Source organism: Nesoenas mayeri (assembly GCF_963082525.1).
Source record: "Nesoenas mayeri genome assembly, chromosome: 20".
NCBI lineage: Eukaryota > Metazoa > Chordata > Aves > Columbiformes > Columbidae > Nesoenas > Nesoenas mayeri.
The window spans coordinates 3,267,157-3,288,257 of record NC_137569.1 but is presented as its reverse complement, the minus strand read 5'-3'; the positions used below and the strand labels follow the sequence as shown (position 1 = coordinate 3,288,257).

At 42.5% G+C, this 21,101-nt stretch overlaps 1 protein-coding gene across 1 annotated transcript in view; it reads left to right on the top strand.

Annotated features, from left to right (window-relative positions):
* Positions 1-16,143, top strand: part of ULK2 (unc-51 like autophagy activating kinase 2) — a gene marked incomplete at both ends in the record, with an annotated part of 34,497 nt that extends 18,354 nt beyond the window's left edge. Inside the window, 15 exons of the mRNA XM_080356953.1 lie at positions 300-471; positions 1,320-1,380; positions 4,610-4,747; positions 5,836-5,981; positions 6,211-6,291; positions 8,908-9,194; positions 9,307-9,500; positions 9,961-10,070; positions 10,880-11,032; positions 11,753-11,961; positions 13,259-13,437; positions 14,343-14,461; positions 14,815-14,972; positions 15,847-15,982; positions 16,076-16,143. Of these exons, the coding sequence (XP_080213079.1) occupies positions 300-471; positions 1,320-1,380; positions 4,610-4,747; positions 5,836-5,981; positions 6,211-6,291; positions 8,908-9,194; positions 9,307-9,500; positions 9,961-10,070; positions 10,880-11,032; positions 11,753-11,961; positions 13,259-13,437; positions 14,343-14,461; positions 14,815-14,972; positions 15,847-15,982; positions 16,076-16,143 (2,211 nt within the window). The remainder of the gene's footprint in view (positions 1-299; positions 472-1,319; positions 1,381-4,609; positions 4,748-5,835; positions 5,982-6,210; positions 6,292-8,907; positions 9,195-9,306; positions 9,501-9,960; positions 10,071-10,879; positions 11,033-11,752; positions 11,962-13,258; positions 13,438-14,342; positions 14,462-14,814; positions 14,973-15,846; positions 15,983-16,075) is intronic.
* Positions 16,144-21,101: the final 4,958 nt, after the last annotated feature.

The window sequence follows — 21,101 nt, the reverse complement described above, 5'->3', positions numbered from 1 at the left end:
TTCCAACCCGCCTGGACACCTTCCTGTGTAACCTCATCTGGGTGTTCCTGCTCCATGGGAGGATTGCACTGGATGAGCTTTCGGGGTCCCTTCCAATCCCTGACATTCTGGGATTCTGCGTTACTGAATTTTAGATCTTTCCATTCTTCAAACAGTGTCAGTGTAATGAATGTTACAGATAATTTTAGGGATGATGATTCTTACTTTAGAAGCTTCATAGTTAAAAGAGCAATTCTACCTTCCAAACCACTGGATTTACAGTGGGTTTTTTTCCTTTCTTTTGTCCACCACCCCTCCAGTCTCTGCCAGACATGCAGCATATTCAAGAAGAAAATTTGTCGTCCCCTCCGTTGGGTCCTCCTAACTATCTTCAAGTCTCTAAAGACTCTGCCAGTACCAGTAGCAAGAATTCCTCTTGTGACACAGACGACTTTGTTCTTGTCCCACACAACATCTCTTCAGACCACTCATGTGAGAACCTTCCTTATTTTTACATTTTAAAACGATTTCCATTCATACCTTTACATCTTGTTACGTTTTGGCTTTCGTTTCTCTAAATGTGTCTCGGTTCACATTGGAACTAATTTCTTTGATTACTCTTTTGAATATCAAGGTGATTTAAAGTCATGGAAAATATTGGGGTTTGGCAACAGAACAGTCAGTTGTAACCAGTTGCTGATGAGAACCTGAGGGTTCTCGTGATGGAGGCGGGACCGGTGTTATGTCCAGACTAACCAAACATTGATAGACGATGCTGTAGAGCTTTAGATAATAGGTAAAAACATAAGAAAAACATTTAATGTGAAAGGTAAGGGATAAAACTGGTCTTAATATAGTAGAAAGGCTTGAATGTAGCACGTTGCCATTTTATGACATCTGACATCCTGAATTTTCACTAGGAAGCTCATCAGCTCATTCTATACAATGCCACCAACCCATGCTAAATAGTTTACTAAATGAGTGCCTTGATTTCTGAAGGGTTTCTGTGATTTGTTATTGTAAATTTCCCAATGCTGATACCTTGTACTCTTAAACAATGTAGAATTATTATGACTAGTATAGAAAGAAACAAACCAACCACCCACAAAAAACCCAAACCAAACCACAAACACTTGTTAAAGAACTGCCTTCCCCAGTCACATTTTTGTTGTTGGTCACATTTGAATTATCGTCATACATAAAACTGTTTGTGGGAAACTTAATATGTTCATAGGAATAATCACTTCTGACACATTTCTATAACAGAAATATTGGAGATGTGTGTTGTTTTAAGATTCTGCTTCATGCCGAGGGTTTTCACTGTGTTGTGCTTCCTGTAGATGACATGCCGTTGGGCGCAGCTGGCAGACGAGCTTCGAGCGAGTTCTTGCTGTGCGGAGGGTAGGTGTGCTGAGCTCTGTCCAGAAGACGTCTCATGTTCTAAAACGGATACTGCAGCTGGAGAAGGGGTTGCTGGGGTGTTGGCACCGATGGGATTACGTAGCTGTCTATGGATTTAAAGGAATATGCCAAATTGAATGTGGTATGAACATGTAAACAGCTCAGATTCAGAAAGTCTACGGCGAAGTCAGTAGTTTCTCTGATGGAAGACCTGCCACTTGACAGTGGTTTTTGTTTTCACAGGCAGTCGCCACTAACTATTTCAGGAAGCTCAGGAACTGTACAGAAACCATCCTCGGCCTCTTCTCGAAGTACTGCTTCTGGTACTCCTAACAGGTGTGTGATGTCGCATTTTCTCTTTTAAAAGGATTCTCTGCTGATGTATGTTGGGTTTTTTAAATTGTGGATGGCTACTGTAATCTGAGTTGAAATAGAAGCTCAACCTGATTTTGCAGGCACTCTGCACTTAGTGCATTGTCATGTCCGATGGTTGCGTAGCTGGCTTCTGGCTCCGAACCCCTAAAAGATTCCTTAAGGGAAGAGCAATCTTCTGTCTGTTGAAATATTGACCTGCTTGAAAGCAGAAACTTCAGAGACATAACTGACTCGTCCTCTTTGGTGTTATAAAGCACAGCACAGTCTTCGCTTAGTGAGTCAGGATGTTGAAAGCTGTGTACATTTTAAGAAGTAGCTGTGAGAGGAGAGGAACTTAGAAATCCCAGATTGCTCTGGATTTGTGTCTTGTGGCTGGATTGTGTTTGGTAACTGGGTGTGGCTTCTGTGCAAGCGATTACTGGGAATTTCGTGTTTGTGTCTCACAAGATACCAAAGAAGCCACACGAAGGAGATAAACATGTATTGCAGCTTTTCCATCAGCAGGACCGTTAATAAATCCTTTTTCTTCCACATAATTGTAGATGTTTCTGCTATTTTGAAATAAAACCGGTATTCATCAGTGGTGCCCAAAATCTTTATTATATTGGTAAATGTAGAGCTTAATCATGCTGTTTAACTACTTGTGTAATATTGAAACAGAAGGGTTAGATTTGTTATTTGATCAAGTGATTAATTTCATCATGTTTTCAGTACAAACAGAAAGAGGATGAGCAGCCAAATGAGGAATAAAGCTATTATGTTGGGTGTATTTTTGGCTTATGCTAATACTACAGGGCTGCAGGTCAGCATTATTTGTTTAGAAATGCTTGTCACAAGGAAAGTTTGCTACTTTGTGCTGATCTTTGTGCAGTTTGTGAAATGTGCTGATGTGGACTATCAATACAGCTTTAGTCTTACCTTTTATGTTTAAGGGCAGATAATGGGGGTGGTTTCTCTGTAAAGATCTGTCTGCTCTGGATTGGCCATGTACAACATATTAGAAATACATTGTAATTTCCTATTTTAAATTGTGTTTAGAGTTACAGGTTTTATGAAAATCTGCCAGTTAAATTATTTGTACATCACTAAGTTAAGAGCTAAATAGTTGTATCATTAGAAACAGGTGTGTACTGTTCAGACTTTTGTTGTTTGTACTATAACAGCTTGATTTAGTTTTTGGTTGAGTAAATTTGACTGCTTGCGGCACAGCCTGAAGGGAGCAGAGTGTGTGTCTGATGTTCTCCAAGATGCTGCTTTGGGGTTTTGGTTTTTGATTTCCTGAGAAATGTTATTCCATAGTGTGTGATTTTTCTTTATCCCCCCGCCCAATGAAACAGTGCATCTTTCCGATTAGTTGATCAAACGGAATGAATTGTCCCCTTAGTTATGCTGCTTTATGTTAAGTAGAAGCAGCTGGAACACTTCTCAGGCTCCAGCCAGAATGTGCAGAATAGGTCGAGGCAGTTCATTCCCCTGTGGTTAGTTGCTAATTTTATTCTCTGGATCTCAGAGAAACAAGATTTGCATGCGACTCTGCACGCATCTGTGTTGCGTTTTCTCCAATCAGTAACAAACCACATCAGACTGGGGGATGCTGGAGCTGGGGAGCCCTGATGGGCGGGCAAGTACTGCCCTGTGCCTCCCCACCACGCCAACACAGCATCGCTGCCTCCACATCACTCGTGGCTCACAGAGCTCGCTCGGCTGTACCTGCAAGGCTGTGGGAGAGCAGGAAAAGGCATTTTCCACGCTGAGGCCTTTCAAAGTTGAAGTGCCTTTATGGCCTCCTCTGTGTCACTGCCACAGGTTAAATAACATCTGCTTCTCTTCTGCCCAAGGTCGGGCTTCGGGAGCTGCCCTGTGCCACCTCGCTGTGTTTCAGATCTTCCACTGACCCTGCTCACTGCTGACTTCCAAGTTACTCTGTAGTATCTAGAAACTGGGTAGCAATTGAAGGACAAAAAACTTTTCCTAAGGAAGTTCTCTGCCCGTTAGGAAGTAGTATTTCATTTGCAGAGGTAGCAAAGCGAAGGGGACAAATAGAGCCAGAAACCCAGCTGTAGCCATGCAGTGAGTGCTGTAACTGCTTGTTTTCTAGAGATTGCACTAGAACTTTTTTGGCATTTTCTTTCTCAGAAGAGATGATCAATAAAGGACCAGATACTAATTATCTTCCAAAAAAAGCCCATTAGATTGAAATTTATTCCACTGAATTTTCTCTTCCTTTAAAGTGTTGGTAACTGATTACATTGCAGTGGTATGATTTCCTTATCAGCCAGTACACTGAGGTAAGGCAGGGCACTGACACTGCGGTTGAACTTGGGTAATGTTAATCTGCCGTTCTGGTCTGTGGATTTAACGTTCAGGTGTGTGGCTTTGGTCATTTTATCAGGGGTTGCTTACATAACATGTTTTCCTTTTGCAAGTTCACCGTGTCTCTTGGGATATCTCTGGCCGTGCTTTAGTGGCTTTTGTGCGCATTCCAGCCCCGCGGCTGAACTTCCTGTTCTTAGCGCAGCGGGTTTTCCTAGAATGCTATTTTGGAGTGTGGTAAACAGCGCGGGCCGATGGGCAGGAAACCCGAGGGACCTGGAGGTGGCTGCGGTGCGTGACCGAGTGCCTGGGCTGGTACTAACCAGTGTGAGAGAGGCAGGTAGTAACACACAGTTCCTGGTCTTCTGCGAAATGGTAGAGCTAGATGAGGAGAAGCTAAGAACAAATTGCATCCAGCAAGAGCAGAAGCAACTTATTTGCCTGTCTCCCAGATTATCTGAGCAATTTCAGCAATGGTACAATTCGGAGAGATACCTGTCTACCTGTATTCATCTCCTGTCTCCATACCTTTCAACCTCAGGCATTGTCAGCCTTCCATATCCCCCCGCAGCGAAACGGCACCCATCCCGGTTCCCACTCAGCTACGGAATTACCAGCGGATAGAACAGAACCTCTCCTCTACTGCCAGCCCCATGTCAAACCCCCACGGGTCACCAAGGTGAGTTTGGGCTTGTTTCTGTGTTTTTTTGTTTCTGTGGTTTGTTTTTAACTCCTTTTTCTTGGTTCGAGTTTGTGTTTGTACCCTGACAGATGTCCATGCTTTCTCGCTGATGTAATTTTTTTCCCCACACACAAACATCCTAAAGAAATATTTTAATGATAACAAATAATGGTCCTTCACAATCTCAAGATTGCTGGGTGGGCACTTGACATTTTTCATGAAAACAAAATGAACTTGTTCTTTCACTCAAATGCAACCCAAGAAGGTAAAAAGATGAAGTCTTGTTCTTTATTCCTCTTTGTCTATTATATGGCATTACATCATAAAGTCAGTAATAGGTTATGTTTTGTTTTCACACATGTAGTGATGAGATTAACGCATTGTTCTGTAGAATATCAAGGAAACAATTTTTGGCATGCTAGTTAACCAGTTGATCTTATTACAAAGCTCCAGTGTGCCCAGCTTATCCTCTGCCTTGTGGTCTACAGGACCAGGGTGGTGAAGGTTAAAGACTCAGATTACTCAGAACTCTAGAGATCTTTACAAAAACAAAACCTATGGGTCCTTGCATTTTTTCAGGATATCTGATTTTGTAATAGTTGCCTCACTTGGAGAAGTGTCTTTCCTCTAAATAATTGGTTTTCAGTTATCTGACCTGCATACCAGACAAAATGTTTAAAACTTTATCATAATCCTTGTTGTAGATTCCTTCCTTTTCCTACCATAAAAATGGGCATTTGCAGCAATACATTGCACTTGATAGTAAAATTAAAAATTTGATAATTGAGTTGTTTGACAATTAGGAATCCATGTACTTAGGGATATCTGTTTTCATTTTCTCCAGTTAACAGACTATTATGGCATTAAAAATTAAAAACACTGTATGAAAAAAAGGGAATTAAATCTTGCTTGTTTTCAGTATGGGAAGTTTAGCTGAAGTTATTAGCTTAATAAGCTTCAAGTCATAGCTTTCTCTTTAAATATCAGTATTTAACTGATCATTATACTGCTTAGGGGATTCCGAAGCTTGTATTGAGGAACCACAGTTACTATAGTGTGTGTAACCGCACTTTTCACCCTCTTAGAGCTGGAGTTGTGAGACGCTCAAATACCAGCCCAATGGGCTTCATGAAGATGGGCTCCTGCTCTCCGGTACCCGCTGACACGGCCCAGGGCATCGGGCGCAGGCTGTCCACAGGGTCTTCTAGACCATATTCTCCTTCACCACTAGGTAAGCCCGTCCATTCTTGGCAGTTAGTGAAGGTTTATCTCAAGCAGTAATTCAGAAAACTAATTCTTGCTTGAAATTCTCTTAAAATCTGCCCAGCTAGGTCACATCTGCAGAAATAATTTATTTTAAATGACTTACAGAAGTAAACCCAGTAGGGTTTATTTTGCTTCGCCTTCACCTGTAGGTGAAGTATAAAGTATAAATTCACGTTTTGGTTTTGTTTGCTTAGTTGGAACCATCCCCGAGCAGCTTGGACACTGTTGTTGCGGCCAACTTCAAGGACACGAGTCAAGGAGTAGAAACTTCTCAGGTGAGTGACTTTGGTCAGTGCGTCGGGTGCTATTTTGATGGAGTTTCTACAGCGTTTTGTGAAGGGGGAGGAGAGCCAACAGTGCATTAGTACAGGTTGACAGGGACACTGGGTAGGCGGTTTGCCGAGTTTCTGTTGAAACATAGCCCCGTGGTGGCTCTGTCAATTCACTTCTCCCCATAACTAATTCCCTACACAATAAGAGTGCGACTGAAGTTTGTTTCTCAAGATGAAAAAGCAACTGTGACGATGTCTGTCTTTAAACAGGGATGGAGGTGGCTGGATTACAATGAATGGTAGTAACATGCTTCCCAGAATCTGGTTTTGCTAGAGCAGCTCTGTCATACCGCTCCAGAACTGTCAGTGTACAGTGTGCAACGTGTTTTCATCATTCCCCTAGGAAATCGACTGGGATCTGATGTTAGTGTTGCTAAGCATTCAGTAAGCTTTCCAAGTCGTAAATTATCGTGGCATGCCAGCAGGAAAAAAGAAAATCAAGGAGAAATAGGACTTGAAGATGTTCTGAGACTGTTCAAGATGGAATCACAGTGTGATGCCAGAAGGATTAGGCATAAGAATTTGCAATTCAGCAACATGTTCTTTTGCTCTGTGCATATTTTGGGTGCAGTTTCTTTAACTAAAATGCTAGGTATACTGTTTATTTTGACTTTCTAAGATGTGGTGTTTGAAACTGTATTGTGGGTTTTTTCCCCTATTTAAACACTTTCCAAAATAATCTGGAGATGACAGGGCCCTCAGTCTTGAAGTAGACATATTTAAAATATCTGGGAATGGTTTCATCCATATGAAATAAGATCTATGATGTCTCACAAATTGCCTTTGTAATTGCTGTGCCATTGTCAGTCTCAGCAGAAGATGAGGAACGAGCGAATCCTCAGATTTGAAATAGTCTCTTGAAAAAAGTATGTGAAGAGAATCCAAAGCTGTGTATGCTTTTTGGCTGCGTCTTTTCTTGGGATAGCATTTTGTAGGGCTGTTGGTTTAGTGACTTCGCCAGTGTTAAACTGACTTGTAACAGACCACAGCACTGTTTTTATGGCTCTAAGGGTATTTAATGTTTCATTTCTTCATCTGCTTCCTGCATTCTTTTCCTCAATTTCAAATGACTGCAATGGTATTTCTGTTTGTAACATACCACAAACTGCAGCAAGTCTGTTTCTCAGCATTTCAGTGGCTCTGGGAAAGCTGTCTTTTGCTGCTGGGTGAAGTGAGGTCATCTGTACTGAGAATTTCTAAGGACTGGAGGTTCTGTTGTAATGTAGCTTCTGAACTAATTGAGTTGCTCTCGCTGCCAGTGGCAGCAGATGACAAACTTCTAATTCAGAAGCCTTCCTATGGTGGCAGTAACACAGAACAGTAACAGGTGAGATTTAAGACTGGTTTCTGAAACAACAGGTGAGGACTTTCGGTGCTACGAGAGGGATTTTGAACAAGCGAATTCTTGGCTGGGAAGTTAATGAGAAATAGACTCGATCCCGCTCCTGGAGCTGCAGGCGGAAAGGCTGTTCTGAAACCTACTGTTTAATGGAGTGGAATGAAATCAAGATGAAGTAGCTCATATTCGGAATCTAACTGGCAAAAGCATAGGATTAAGGAGGTTGAAAGATGTGTCTTAACAGATGGGCACTTCACTGAGCAAACTGCAAAGGGTTTGTGATAGTTTTTTTGAGCATACGTGTACGACACGGAGCCTTTTTCAAAAGATTGTCTTGGCCAGCTCTTGAAAGTCTCATTACGGTTCACTTTCATTTTGCCTTTTTCTTTTTTTATAGTGCAATTGTCACTTCAGTGTCAGCTCTTCGAGGTTGCAAAGACAGGCGTTTTATCTGGGAAGCTGTGGCCATAAAGCTGAAGTCTTATGTACTGTTTAACTGTGCACAGTTCCTCATCATGAGACATAAACATACCACAAGGAAGAGACCATTTCATCAAATTTCAAGTTCCTTATTTTGAAAGGGGAAGGGCACCTTTGAGTATGTGAGATGTTCGTAAGATTTGGTCTGGCAGGCTGAAAAGTAAATGACTGCCCAAAGTAATGATCCCAAACTGTTTCATTGGAATAATTTGGTTCTTTATAATACCCAATTTTGCTGCAGAAGCCATGAGATGAGCTGCCTTTTGTGGCTGCAAATGAAGTCGTTATGTACAAAACAAGTCATTAACATGCGATGTTGCATTCATGCACTTGTTTGCAAGACTATAATTTCAGTACTTTAGAACCTCTATTCAGCCTACAGTCTTGGCGGCTACACTTGAAATTTCAGTATCGGTTATGCCATTCCTGCCAAATCCAACCACTTTATTTGTCTCGATGCAGGTTGCCAGAGGTACCGCAGCTGCCAGTACAGCTGTCACCCTGAAATCTTGCCTGTTTGGCAGCTCAAACGTCCCATCAGTGTAATGTAGCCTTAGTTCGAAGAGCCGACAGGCTAAATCCGTTCTCCTTGCCATCTAGCAAGCTGATGATCACATACATCTCGCGATATTTACAGTCCTATCTCCTTTCAGCTTAATGTTGATCTCTGGCATTTTGGGCTTCATCGATACAGTTTCCAAGCAAGTAGAATTTTCCTTCATTGTTTTCCATCCCCACAGGTTCTCCAATACCACCATCTCCGTCTCCTCAGTCACTTTTGATGGGAGCGAGGTTGCAGAGTGCTCCTACTCTTACAGATATTTACCAAAACAAGCAGAAGCTCAGAAAACAGCATTCAGACCCAGTGTGCCCATCCTATGCTGGGTATGGATACAGTCATTCTCCACAACCGAGTAGGCCGGGTAGCTTGGGAACATCACCGACCAAACACATGGGATCGTCACCCAGGAGTTCAGACTGGCTGTTCAAAACTCCCTTACCAACCATCATTGGCTCTCCTACTAAGGTTTGTTAAGTTCCCACTGTCAGTAAAATGTAAAGTGATGACACACTGCTTGAAACAATTCCCAAGAACATTTTGGGGTTCTAACTTGGCTTCTTGGTCTTGATTCTTAAAGGCAACAGCTCCTTTCAAAATACCTAAAACTCAAGCGTCCTCAAACTTGCTGGCCCTGGCTAATCGCCAGGGCTTGGGAGAGACTCCCTTGCAGCCTAAAGACATCACCGACCCAAGGGATTTCACGCACTTCCACTCGACCCAAGGAGCTGAAAAGCAAGCAGGAGAGCAGCACAGTAAAACCACATTTGGCAGGTGGGCACTGTAGGATTTATAACCTGTAAAGCTGGGTGGGTGACTTGGCAGAAGAATGTACATTGCATGCAGAAAGCTCGCTGTGAGGAGATGCTGAAGTTTGCGTACAACAAAAACATTTTGTACTGTGTATAAATATAGAGTGGACTTCCTGCAGCACTTTGTGTTGCTGTCTAGTTCTCTTTTGTTTTGATTATCTGAATATGGAATTTTCATTGCCTCTGTCCTGTTCAGTTTTTGCTTGAAAAATTTATACGATAAAGTTTGCAATATAAATTTTTGAGACAAAGTCTCTATGGTTCGCTCTGTGAACTGTGAAATGTTGAGATTTTCTGCATTTTTGTTGAAGAGTTCTCTGTAATAAATACCAAGAATCTGAAAGTCAGCCTTGGTTTCAAGTCAGTTAGGAAAATCTTGCTGAAAAGAACATTTTTGTGAATTCATATGTTTTTCTGTCTAGGTCTGTTAGTACTGGGAAGCTGTCAGATCAACAGGTAAAGACGACCCTTGGTGGCCAGTTGTATCAGGGCAGTACGGACAGTCTCAACACAGAGCGACCAATGGACACGGGTAAGGAACACACTGAAACATCCGCATTGTCTTTATGTGCTGGGGTTTTTATGGAGTGCCAACCAGATGCAGTTCTGCTTCCAGCTTTGGTAATGGGCTCTGACAGTTTTTAGTCTCAGTACAGAAGGCTTTTTAAAAAAAAATCTTTAAGGGAATATGTTCCGTTTCTTTAGCATAGCCTTAAAAATAACTGAGACAATAAAATATCTATTTCTGTGCTCACACAGAAATATCTCAACTGCCTATACTGGTTAGAGGGGTTTGGTTTTTCGGTTTGGTTTTATTTTTAATACCATGTTGTTTGCTGTTTCATTTCCTAATTCTGCCTTGTTTTCACATGAAAGCCAATTTATGTAATTCTGGGTCATTTTTCTCCTCCTCCCTCCCCCAGCTTGTCCCTTGCCCTAAGTGGCCACCAGGAGCTCTCACCTTGGTTCTGCAGACAGGGCTGCTCTGTTACCCCCCAAACCTGTTGTGCTCTGCCTTGAGAGTTTTGCTCTTGTATTAATATCTTGCTGCGGGATGGCATTGTCCTCAGGCTCTCAGAGAGCCTCCGTTGCTCTTTTTTTAGGCAGAGAGAGATTGGAAGTAAAAAATAGATACTTGAAGGCTGCATCTCGACTCTTTTTGTGTATCACCAAGTCTGTCCACTCAGCTGGTTTTATTTGCTGTCAGAACTTCTAACCAGTCCAAGTCTTGGATTAACATCAAAGCACGTTGTGTTGCTGTGTTCCAGTTTGCTGCACATAATTACTTAGTGGTATGATTATATGTAATAGAGACTCACTTGCTGCAATTTCCTCTTGCAGCTCCGGCAGGGGCCTATGGAATTGCAGTGGCACCTCCTGCCGTGGGAAGCGGGGCGAGTTCTCGGGCTGTCATGTTTACTGTCGGGTCCCCTCCGAGCAGTGCCACCCCTCCCACCTGCACCCATATGGTCCTCAGAACAAGAACCACCTCAGGTAAGACTTTCCTAACTATAGACTGTCCTCAAGCGGTATTTAGGCTTGTCCACTTCTGCTTACTGCCTCGTGCAACGGCTCCTCTAGGCTGTACAGTAAAAGTGCTCTGTAAAGTAGATTAAGATCAGACAACCTCTGCCTTTTCCTCTCCTAAAGAGAGCGCCAGGGGTGTGGATTTACAATACAATGGTGGGCAACCTCCTGTGTATGCAGCTTTACTCCACCACAGGACATAGAATAGATCTTTATGACAAAAGTGGAGAGGAAAAGTTAGATTTCTGATGCTGCATTTTTGCCTGCTGCTGTTCATTGTACCAGAAGCAGCACATAAGGGCTGTGAGCTGCCTGCATTCCCGTACGTGGCAGCTGTGTTGCCAAATCTCAGAGATCTGAAGGCGAAGGCCTCCGTCTGCTCGCGATGAGCAGGGCTCTGCAGCAGCGTGCTGTTGTGAACTGTCGCACAACCTTTGCTCTGTACCATTGGACTGTCTGCCTTGGAATCCCTGTCAATCGTTTCCCAGAATTTGTGTTATAAAAAGTCACTTTTCATTAAGGTGTAGCCCTTGCATTCTCTACAGAGCGATGCAAGGAACGGTGAGGAGAGCCTGCCGAGAACGAATCGGTGATGACTACTGATTTTCATTTGCTGTCATCCGCAGCCCCAGCGCTGTGAGATGGAACCACCTTTTAGACTGAATGTATGTGTTATTTTTCTTGTAGTTGGATCAAACAGTTCTGGAGGGTCTCTCTGCTCTACTAGTGGCCGTGTATATATGGGCTCTCCTCCTGGTATTTATATGGGTTCTTCTCCTCCGGGAGCCGAGGCAGCTCCGAGTCTGAAGTACATGCCTTATGGTACTTCGCCTCCCAGCTTAGAGGGCTTTATCACTTTTGAAGCTCCCGAATTGCCTGAGGAAACTTTAATGGAGGTATAGAAAAAATAATTTAATGTTTTATAATGTATAATGCTGCTAAAACAGAGACATGGTAAAAATGGGACTGCTCAGCGCACTTTGTAGTTTCCTCTTCACTATCTCACGTATTCCTTTTTAAGATCTCAAAAATATTCCTGTGTCAACTGTGGCTAATTTCTCTTTGGTAGTTACTCCTGGTATTTAATGTGTTCAAATAAGTAACCAAAGGCACGTGGCTGCTTTTGTTCACCGGAGCCTTCCAGAGAGGCCTCTGGTTTAGTGCCAAGTCTCTGGACGTGGGTGCTGACAGCAGCAATGTTCCTCTGGCCATTGTTTTTAACCACTTCTTCACAGCCAGTGGATGACATTAAATCCTACTTGTGGGAAGAGCGTCCTCTATTTTTCAAAATGTGTGGAGGAGTGATACTTTAAAAACCCAAATTGGGGTAATCTTTCACCAGAATGTTATCGTTGGACTGTAAATTTCACAAGGCAGATTGCTGTTCTGGTTTGTCATTCACATCTTGCTGGAAGGTGTTTGGATCCCTATCAAATCTATATGTTATAACATGAATGTTTGACAGTACGCTGTATTCTTCCCACAGGCAGAGTTTAAAATTTATTTAGATCTGCATTGCTAATGAAAAGATTATAAATATTGATAAGATATGTTTGATTAGTTTTGATGGCTAATTTTTTTGAGCAGAGACTATGAATGTAGTATGTGTTTAGTCTCCAAGCAGCAGTGAGTTATCTCCAATTGAAGCTGTTTAGTTTAAATTGTAAAGTTTGGCAACAGCCACCATTTAACACAGTGTAATTCCAGGTCTAAGTGTAAATTAGAGTGAAGCAGATCAGTATGAAACTTTACATCAGTTCTCTTGTAGGTATCAGGTCTGTTATGTAATAAAAACCAAATGTTCCTTCTGGTTTCTCGTACAAGTGCCGAGCATATTTTTGGGTTGCTGATAATACAGTAAGAAGTAATATGTCCCACTTGTGATTTCTTTAGTTGCTCAGGTTTCAACAAACATAGAACTCCATGTCCGAATTCCTTTGGCTTTGTTGAAAGACTCTTAAGGATAAGCTACAGTATCTTGAAATCATTAACAAAGACAGAACAAGTTACTGTTTGTTGGTCTGTTTGGACCCGTTTGGTTCTGGAGTCCCTAGTGCTGACTCTGCTACAGTGTGATTTCTGCCTGGAATTGACATACCAAGAAATCCTCAAATGATTAGCAAGAGTTTTAAGTGTACTCATTTGCCTTACGGCTGATAATGGTTAAATTGTTGTCGTCTTTCCCTCTGACAGAGAGAACATACAGATACACTGCGTCATCTAAACATGATGCTGACATTTACAGAATGTGTTCTGGATCTGACGGCAGTACGAGGAGGAAACCCAGACCTGTGTACTTCTGCAGTGTCGCTGTACCAAATCCAAGAGAGCATAGTTGTTGATCAGATCAGCCAGCTAAGCAAAGAATGGGGGTAAGTATGCGGTCAAATAATATCAAGAGAATTAGTGAATGTTGAATACATCAAAAATGTATTCAGGCAAACTGTGCCCTCTTTTTGTTGGGAGCGGTTGTTTTACTGTCTAGAACGTTTTATAGGAAAACATTTTTAACAACAGAAGACAGATCGGAAGGATAGAGAGACAGCTGCTAGCAGACAAATAAAAGGACAGTGTTTTCTGTCCTGGCACAGAAGTTGGGGAAAGTGGTGAGGAGTTTGGGCTGGAGGTGCAGGAGAGCATTTCTAAGCCTGGAGCTTGTGTTCCAGGTTCTGCCAGGTCTGAGCCCTCTCCTGTTCCTGCTGGCCAGGCTGAAGCGGTAGCACTGGGGTTGAGGTTGGGAAGGGGGAGACTGTGTCCAAATTTGACCTTTTTTAGTGGAACCAATCAACAAAATGAGAAGCAAGGAGAAATATGAGAAATTTGGAGTGGTGGGAAAGGGCAGTTCCACTTCCTGCCTTTTTCCTGAAAAAAAACATAAAATAACAAACCACCTGCAAAGTGTTTGCTTTTCACAACTCAGAATTCCAGTGGCATAGGAAATGACACTGTGAGAAAAGTACACCCAGTCGCTTGTGGTAAGACATTGACCTCGGACAGTGCGTCCCCACAAATAAATGTTCCTTTTGAAAGTGTCTACATTAAAGCAGTTTGTATTTGCTGCTGCAGCTCCTGCATGAGCAGATGTACTCTCCACTTGTGACAGAGCGTTTGTGAAGGGAAGGGTGGAGTTGCATTTTAAACATCTGTCTTCCTTTGCTGCCGCTACTGGGCCCTGTGTAGGGTTGTGATTAAAAAGTGCTGCCTGCCCATGGCTTGAATGTGTTCAAGAAAGGTCTTTTGATACATAATTCCTTTTTTTCCCCCCCTTCCTCTCTAGACAAGTAGAGCAGCTGGTGTTATATATGAAAGCGGCCCAGTTACTCGCATCTTCTTTGCATCTTGCCAAAGCACAGGTCAAATCGGGGAAGCTGAACCCATCTACCGCTGTTAAGCAAGGTATACGCAACATAATCTAATTTGCTTTGCTTGTGGATTTTCGTTGCTGATCCGTCACTCAGAAAGCTTAGGTTGCAACATTTGTTTGTTTTCTTCTGTACAGGAGAATTGTAGATATGTAAAATTGCACAATTTTGATAGTTAACAAAGATACTGCCAGAAAACGTTAAGAAATGGGCAGTTACTAACTTGACAATGTTTGATACATACTGAGTTCATAGAAGAGGCAGAGTAGATCAATAAAAGCACAAGTTTAAACAGGTTGACTTTGCTAGTGCTGGGAAAAGCTGAACTTAGGTTATGTTGTTGTTGGGTTGGTTTTTGTTTTTAATTTCTTCTTACCTTTCTTCTAGTTGTGAAAAGCCTCAATGAGAGATACAAATTCTGTATCAGCATGTGCAAGAAGTTAACGGAAAAGTTGAATCGGTTCTTTTCGGACAAGCAAAGGTTCATTGATGAAATCAACAGCGTAACTGCGGAGAAACTCATCTACAGCTGTGCTGTAGAAATGGTAAGCCACTCCTTTTACCTAAATGAGAGGACATTGAGATGAATTGCTTCCTTCTCTCACATACCTTTTCTACATAACAGGAAAAGAGAATGTATGTTACCAGAATTCTGCTCGTGGTCATTTTTGTTAGTTTTTCACTCTCTTTCCTGCCCTGCCTTAACTGTGGCTGAAGTTCCTGGCAGATGCTGTTCCTCGGGGACGTTTCCCCCAGATCAGCACATTTGGTACATAAACACCAGGAAATGAGTTCCTCAGCCTCCCGGCCTGTGCACTGAAATCTCCCCCACTAACGCTCACTAAAGCCTGGAAGCAACAATAACAGCTTCATCCAGCTACCAGCTCCATTTGAAGAACATCAGCCTGTCCGTACAAAGCACAACCAGTAGCAAACATGCAGAAGATTTTTCATGTAATTGATAAACTTTGGTGTGGAGCAGATGCAGTAATCATATAGGAAACGTCACTGCTTTTGTGGTGAGAGGGACATCTTTTTAACACACTTGTCACACAAAGACACAGGCAAATATTGTGTTTCACCCTGATAATGGTGTAGTCATGTACAACTAACTTGTCGTCTTTACAGGAGAATGTAGATGTAAGAACAAGCATATTTATTCAATATTGTAACACACGTAAACACGAAAGATCAAAAAGTGCTTTTATAGCTCACATGTGCGGAATACCCTTATTTAATACAGCACAGGTGCTCCGTTCTCTCAAACTTTTTGTTGTCTTACAGTTATAAAAACAGATCAGCTAAATTAAGGCTCAAAAATAGTTTCATAACGACACTTTCATATCATTCCATTTGAATCTTTCATTTCATTACTTACCTAACGCAGTTTATGTAACTGAATCTTCTGATTGATTCCAGGTTCAGTCAGCAGCTCTGGATGAGATGTTTCAGCACACTGAGGATATTACGTATCGATACCACAAGGCAGCCCTGCTGCTGGAAGGACTGACTAAAATACTGCAAGACCCTGCAGATATCGAAAATGTACACAAGTGTAAGTTTGTCGAATAATGAAAGTATTGAAATTTGCATGGAATTAATGTAAAATAACACTGAAGTCATCACCTATTTTTTTACCCCTCTGCAGATAAATCAAGCATCGAGCGAAGGCTTTCCGCGCTTTGCTATAGCACAGTGGCTGTGTACGAGCAGTAGGGATATCCCGAGGACCAGATGGTGTGAACATAAGGGACCACATCAGTGATACTGCACTTTTTTCACTACGGCTTCATTGTTGTCCTTGTTCTGCCCCACGTGGAAGATGCTTCTTATATTTCTGTGGTGACTACCAAAGAAACAGCAGCGTATTCAAAGAGGAGAAATTCCAAAAGTACACTTGCCTTACCAATCCAGCAGCTCCTTTTTCTTCCTAAAATGTAAAAGAATCTCTCTTAACATTTCAAATTGATCTTCGTAAGTGTGCTTTGAACTTGAATGATCAGGTTTGTTGGTTCTTTTTTTCCTTATGGAGTTTATAGAGTGGATCCTTCTGCATCAGGTACAAAAAGACATTTCCCTCAGAAGATTCCCTCAAAAGTTTGTGGAAAATACTTTTTAAGTTGTCAGTAAGATGTGGCTGAGTGAATGTGGGAAACCCGAACCACGTGCACGTACTGTCGGAAGCTTTTGGGGCAAAGCTGGCTCGCGTTGGAGCTCACATGTTGTAAACATGGTTCAGCTTGTCATGCGAAGGGATGGCAAGAAAGCGCTTTTACACCGGGGAACGGTCGTAACGGAAGAAATTGCGTTCCACCCGTGCAGAATCCCCAGTGAGTTTTCATCTGATGCGGATACAATTTGATGATCTTCTTCCAAAATATTTTATTTTGCACTAATTTACTAAAGCAACTGTATATTCATTTTCAAAGAACTATATATATATAAAAAAAAATTAGAGAAAGAAGGCACAATGGACTTGGCTGAATTCCATTTCAGTGTACATAAAATTCTTTTCAGAATTTCAAATGTAGCTTCTAGAAGACTTTCAAACAAACTGTAAAAACTTGTATTCATGTGAACCTTTCCATTTTATACCTATTTGTCTAATACTTGAGTAACTACTGCTCTGGACTTTCTCTGTAATAGCAATGTTGAGCTGGTTGTTTGCTTTTTATATAGATTTGGTTGCATCTTTTGTTGTGCATGCAATAGGTGCATTAGTGCCTGCAGTCTCTAGGGGTGTGATGACAGTTCTCTGTAGTTTGTCTCTCGGGCAGTATTACAATAAATACTGTAAACTGAAAGGTTCTGCGAGGAACCATGCAAAATGGGAAAATAATGGTGAGGTTGGAGATGCTGATAAATTGATGTAGAATGTCTACATACAGTGTGTGAAAAATCAGGATTATTATGTGTGCATTTGGGGGGAGAGGTGGGAAGCGTCATTTAGCCTTATAGGCATTATCATTCTGAGCATCCCATGAGATCATCCAGACAGCGATTTGCAAAGTATTTAGGCAGATCAGCTTCTCTGGAAATGGTTCCTATACTTTATTTTTGGGACTTTGTTTTGTTACTCAACTGCTTGAATACTTGAATAAACCATTCTCCAGGACAAAATCATTTTAATCCTCTTAAACACAGTGGTCTGAACTGTTGGACAAAGTTGTACAGGGCTTACACATCAAAATATTGTTTCAGTGTTCGGATAACCATGTGTTTCCTTTACTTTGACAAGAGTAATGTACTTTTTACCTTATTTATCTGTATGAAATTCCAACAGTTAATTTGAAAGTGTTTGTTTATATAATGTTTGTATTTTTAGGTCTTTAATACGGTGTTTCTACCTCTCCTTTGTAATTGCATGCATCATTCTCAAAACTAGGTAATAACTCACTGAACTGTTGCGTAATAGCCTTTTTATTATGGCCTGTATAAATGTATATTAAGGTAAAATAAATACTGACACTAGAAGTGTTTCTATGGTAAAACCAAGGTTCTGTGTGTCTCTAACCAAAATCCAGTGGTGGTAACTTTGAAGAAATAATCTGGTGGACCTTGGTGCTCTGCTCAGCAGCTGGATGGGGCAATTTGCTCGAGTTTGTTATCTCTTTCTTTCACTTGCTTTAGGAAAATAATGTACCATGCCTTTTTTTTTTTAAACTTGAAGACAAATCTGGTGAGTATGTTCCTGGGTAACAGCTGTATGTTCTTTCAACACGGTGTTTATTTGTTGCCTCTAGCAAAGAGGAGCTGTCTGGGCTGCCAGAGCAGCAGATACAGAGCTGACTGACAAAAACGGGTGGTAAGTTACAATTTCCATCCAAGCCTTACAAAAACCAGGCTTTGTCCACCCTGTAGCCAATATCCTCCTGCGGCTGAGGTGTGCTGTGGGAGCTGGTAGGTGGCTGTTCTATTTCTTAGTTGTATTATCAAATGTTTATAATTTCTTTTTTTTACAAAACCCCTTTACTCCTGCCACATAATGATAAAAGAGGATGAGGAAGGAGTGAGCGGGGAATGCAAATGATATGTCTGAACACGAATCCAAGAACAAAGCGAAAGCCTTAATGCACAAGTCTAGGAGATAGGCTGCTTTTCCCAAGAACTCACTGCTTTTTGTTGGCTTTTTCTTTCTCAGAATTCAAGCTCCTTTTCCTTCCCCTCTTGCCAGCGAGACTCCAGCTGCACAAACAGGAGGAGAAGAAAAGGGCTATTCTTGTTTGCTGCGTTCAGGAGGAGGAGACCAATGTTCACGGCCTGTCTTTCTGCATAAACTCATTCCACAAAGGTCCTGAAGCCGTCCTCTGTCTCCAGCTCTCCGCTCTGAACAGCAGGTGCTTGTTTCTACCAAATACTTCTATCTTTTTTTTGCCAGTCTTTTGAAAGATAGAGCTTGAAAGGAGGTATTTGGTGCGCTGCTTTTCTAGTTCAGCTCTCCACCATCTACTCAAGCACCACATTCCGTTCTTCTCCTCTCTCCATAGTGTATGATGTTGACAGAGGAATCTAAAACATTTTGGTTTTGACATTGGCTGCTTTTTATAAGCAAGAAGTTGAACTCTGGGCCCTTCCTCTGATGCAGAGAATGAACTCTAGTTAATTTAACTTGCAACTAAGATGCTAATAATTATTCTGAGCAGCATTTTTCAGCTGAGAGGTGCGAGTTGTTCGTGGCACTCGTTGCATTCTGTGTAGTTCTTGCTGCTTCCTTGCACAGCAATGTCAGGTATTACTGTTGTATCTTGTTGTGATCACAGCCCTGTGCAGGACACAGCCCGGCTGCGCTGGAAAGGGACACTTGTGTTTTTGTCTAGAGCGAGTAAAGCTGGAAACTGCTGCTTTTGAAGCTTGTGGAGGCTTTGAAATTCGGATGGGCTGGCTTGGGACCCACCTTTGGACTCCTGCTTTCTCTCCTATTTTATGTGTGCTTTTTTAAAAAACTTTTCATCCTTTGACTTCTTTTGCCTGCTCTGATCTCTGCTTTCCACTATTTTTTGACTGTCTAGAATGCCTTTCAGTCTTTAAGCAGATCTCTTACCCTGAACTTCCCTCTCCAACCTGTGCCTTCTTAGTAAGCGCCTACATATCATAGCTCCTCTCTGCCGATCAGTGAAGTGTAGCTCTGTAACCCCTCTCTTGAGGTCTTTAAGTCAGCTGGAGCCCAGTCTAACTAAATCTTGGCACCACTTCTTCGGACAAACACCTTTTCAATAGGCTTTTGTATGTGGCAGGCTCCCCCCTCCTCTCTGGCTGAAAGCGAACGAAATGCCAGCGGTGCTGTTGAGTCTTGTTGCGGTCTTTGTGCCAATCATTTCCATTGTTTCTTTGTGTTGCTTTCCCATTTTCTGTGGCCCCAGCTCCCTCCACAATGCAGCCCACAGACCAGGGCTCTGTACTACACAGTGTCTTGTTCTTGCAAATGTGAGATCAGCCGCAGCTTTCAAAACAAGTGATGCCATAAATGAACTGAGCTGCATTTATTCGTGTGGGTTCCTTAAAAACCTCTCTGTGTTGTTAATCTTCTGTGCCTGCTTTTATGATTGAGTGCTGTTTGGGCTGCTGTATCCACCCATCTTTGTGTGCCACTGGCCGGATTGTGTGACTTTTAGAAAACACTTGGAACTCGAGACTAGGTAGACATTTAAGCAGAAATTGAGGATTGTCAGCCTAGCTAAAATCTTGAAGTTCTGTGAGTGTGGTGTGTGAGCTAAAAATGATTTCTTGATTAGCTGTTATTTGGTGGACTCTTGAAACCAACTACTGCACAGCTTATCTTCTAAACCAAAGTCCTCCTTCCCCAGGCTCTGCTGGATGCTCCCCCAGCCCTGTCTCACAGCAGTGCTTTGCTAAAACGGAGCCCAAGAGGGGAGTGAGAGCAAAGGGGTGTGAGGAATGGAGGGAGAGGGGAGTCTTGAGCTCAGCTTCTCCACAAAACATCTCATGCTGCTCTAAGTGCAGCCCTGGGGATTAGAGCACCCCCGGCACTGCTTACCTCCCGATTCCTCCGGAGTTCAATTACTTTCCCATAAATAGTTCCCCTCCTTATTGTTTCTTAGTGACTGAATAAAAATAGAAAGCAGTGTCAGATCCGAGGCGTGGGGAGCACGCTGCAGACCGTGCGTTTCACAGCGTGCCGTCTGGGGGATTCTTCGGTCTCACTCGAGATCCCACACTGCCCTGAAATCCACGTGTCTGGCCCAGCTGCTTCACAGGGGCTCAACTGATATTTTGCAACGTTTAAAACATCCTCAGCTTGTTTCCTGTCCATAATTGGCTAAAAGATGTCCCTGACAAGGACCAGAAGGGACCGTCTCCCAGGATGCAGCTGCTCTGCTGCTGTCCCATTCCTGCGAATACCGAGGAGCCTGATGAGCAGGTGTCTGTGAAAGCACAGCCCTGCACCAGCCTGCTGGCCACGGGGATGGACTGGGAGCCAGGACGTTTGCCTCCTGCCTGCGATGCCAAGCACAAGCAGCACTGCTCCGGTGTGAAAACCCTCGGGCTAAAGGCTGAGAACAGGCTCTGCAGAATGAGAAAGAGCATCTCCCTGTTCCTGCAGAGGGTGACCTGCAGCACCATTTCCCCAGGTGCACAATAAGCGCAAGGACTTTTACTCCGACTGCAGCAGCATTTGTTCCTTATCTAATTTTCCTTAGACCTTCGGACAGCGT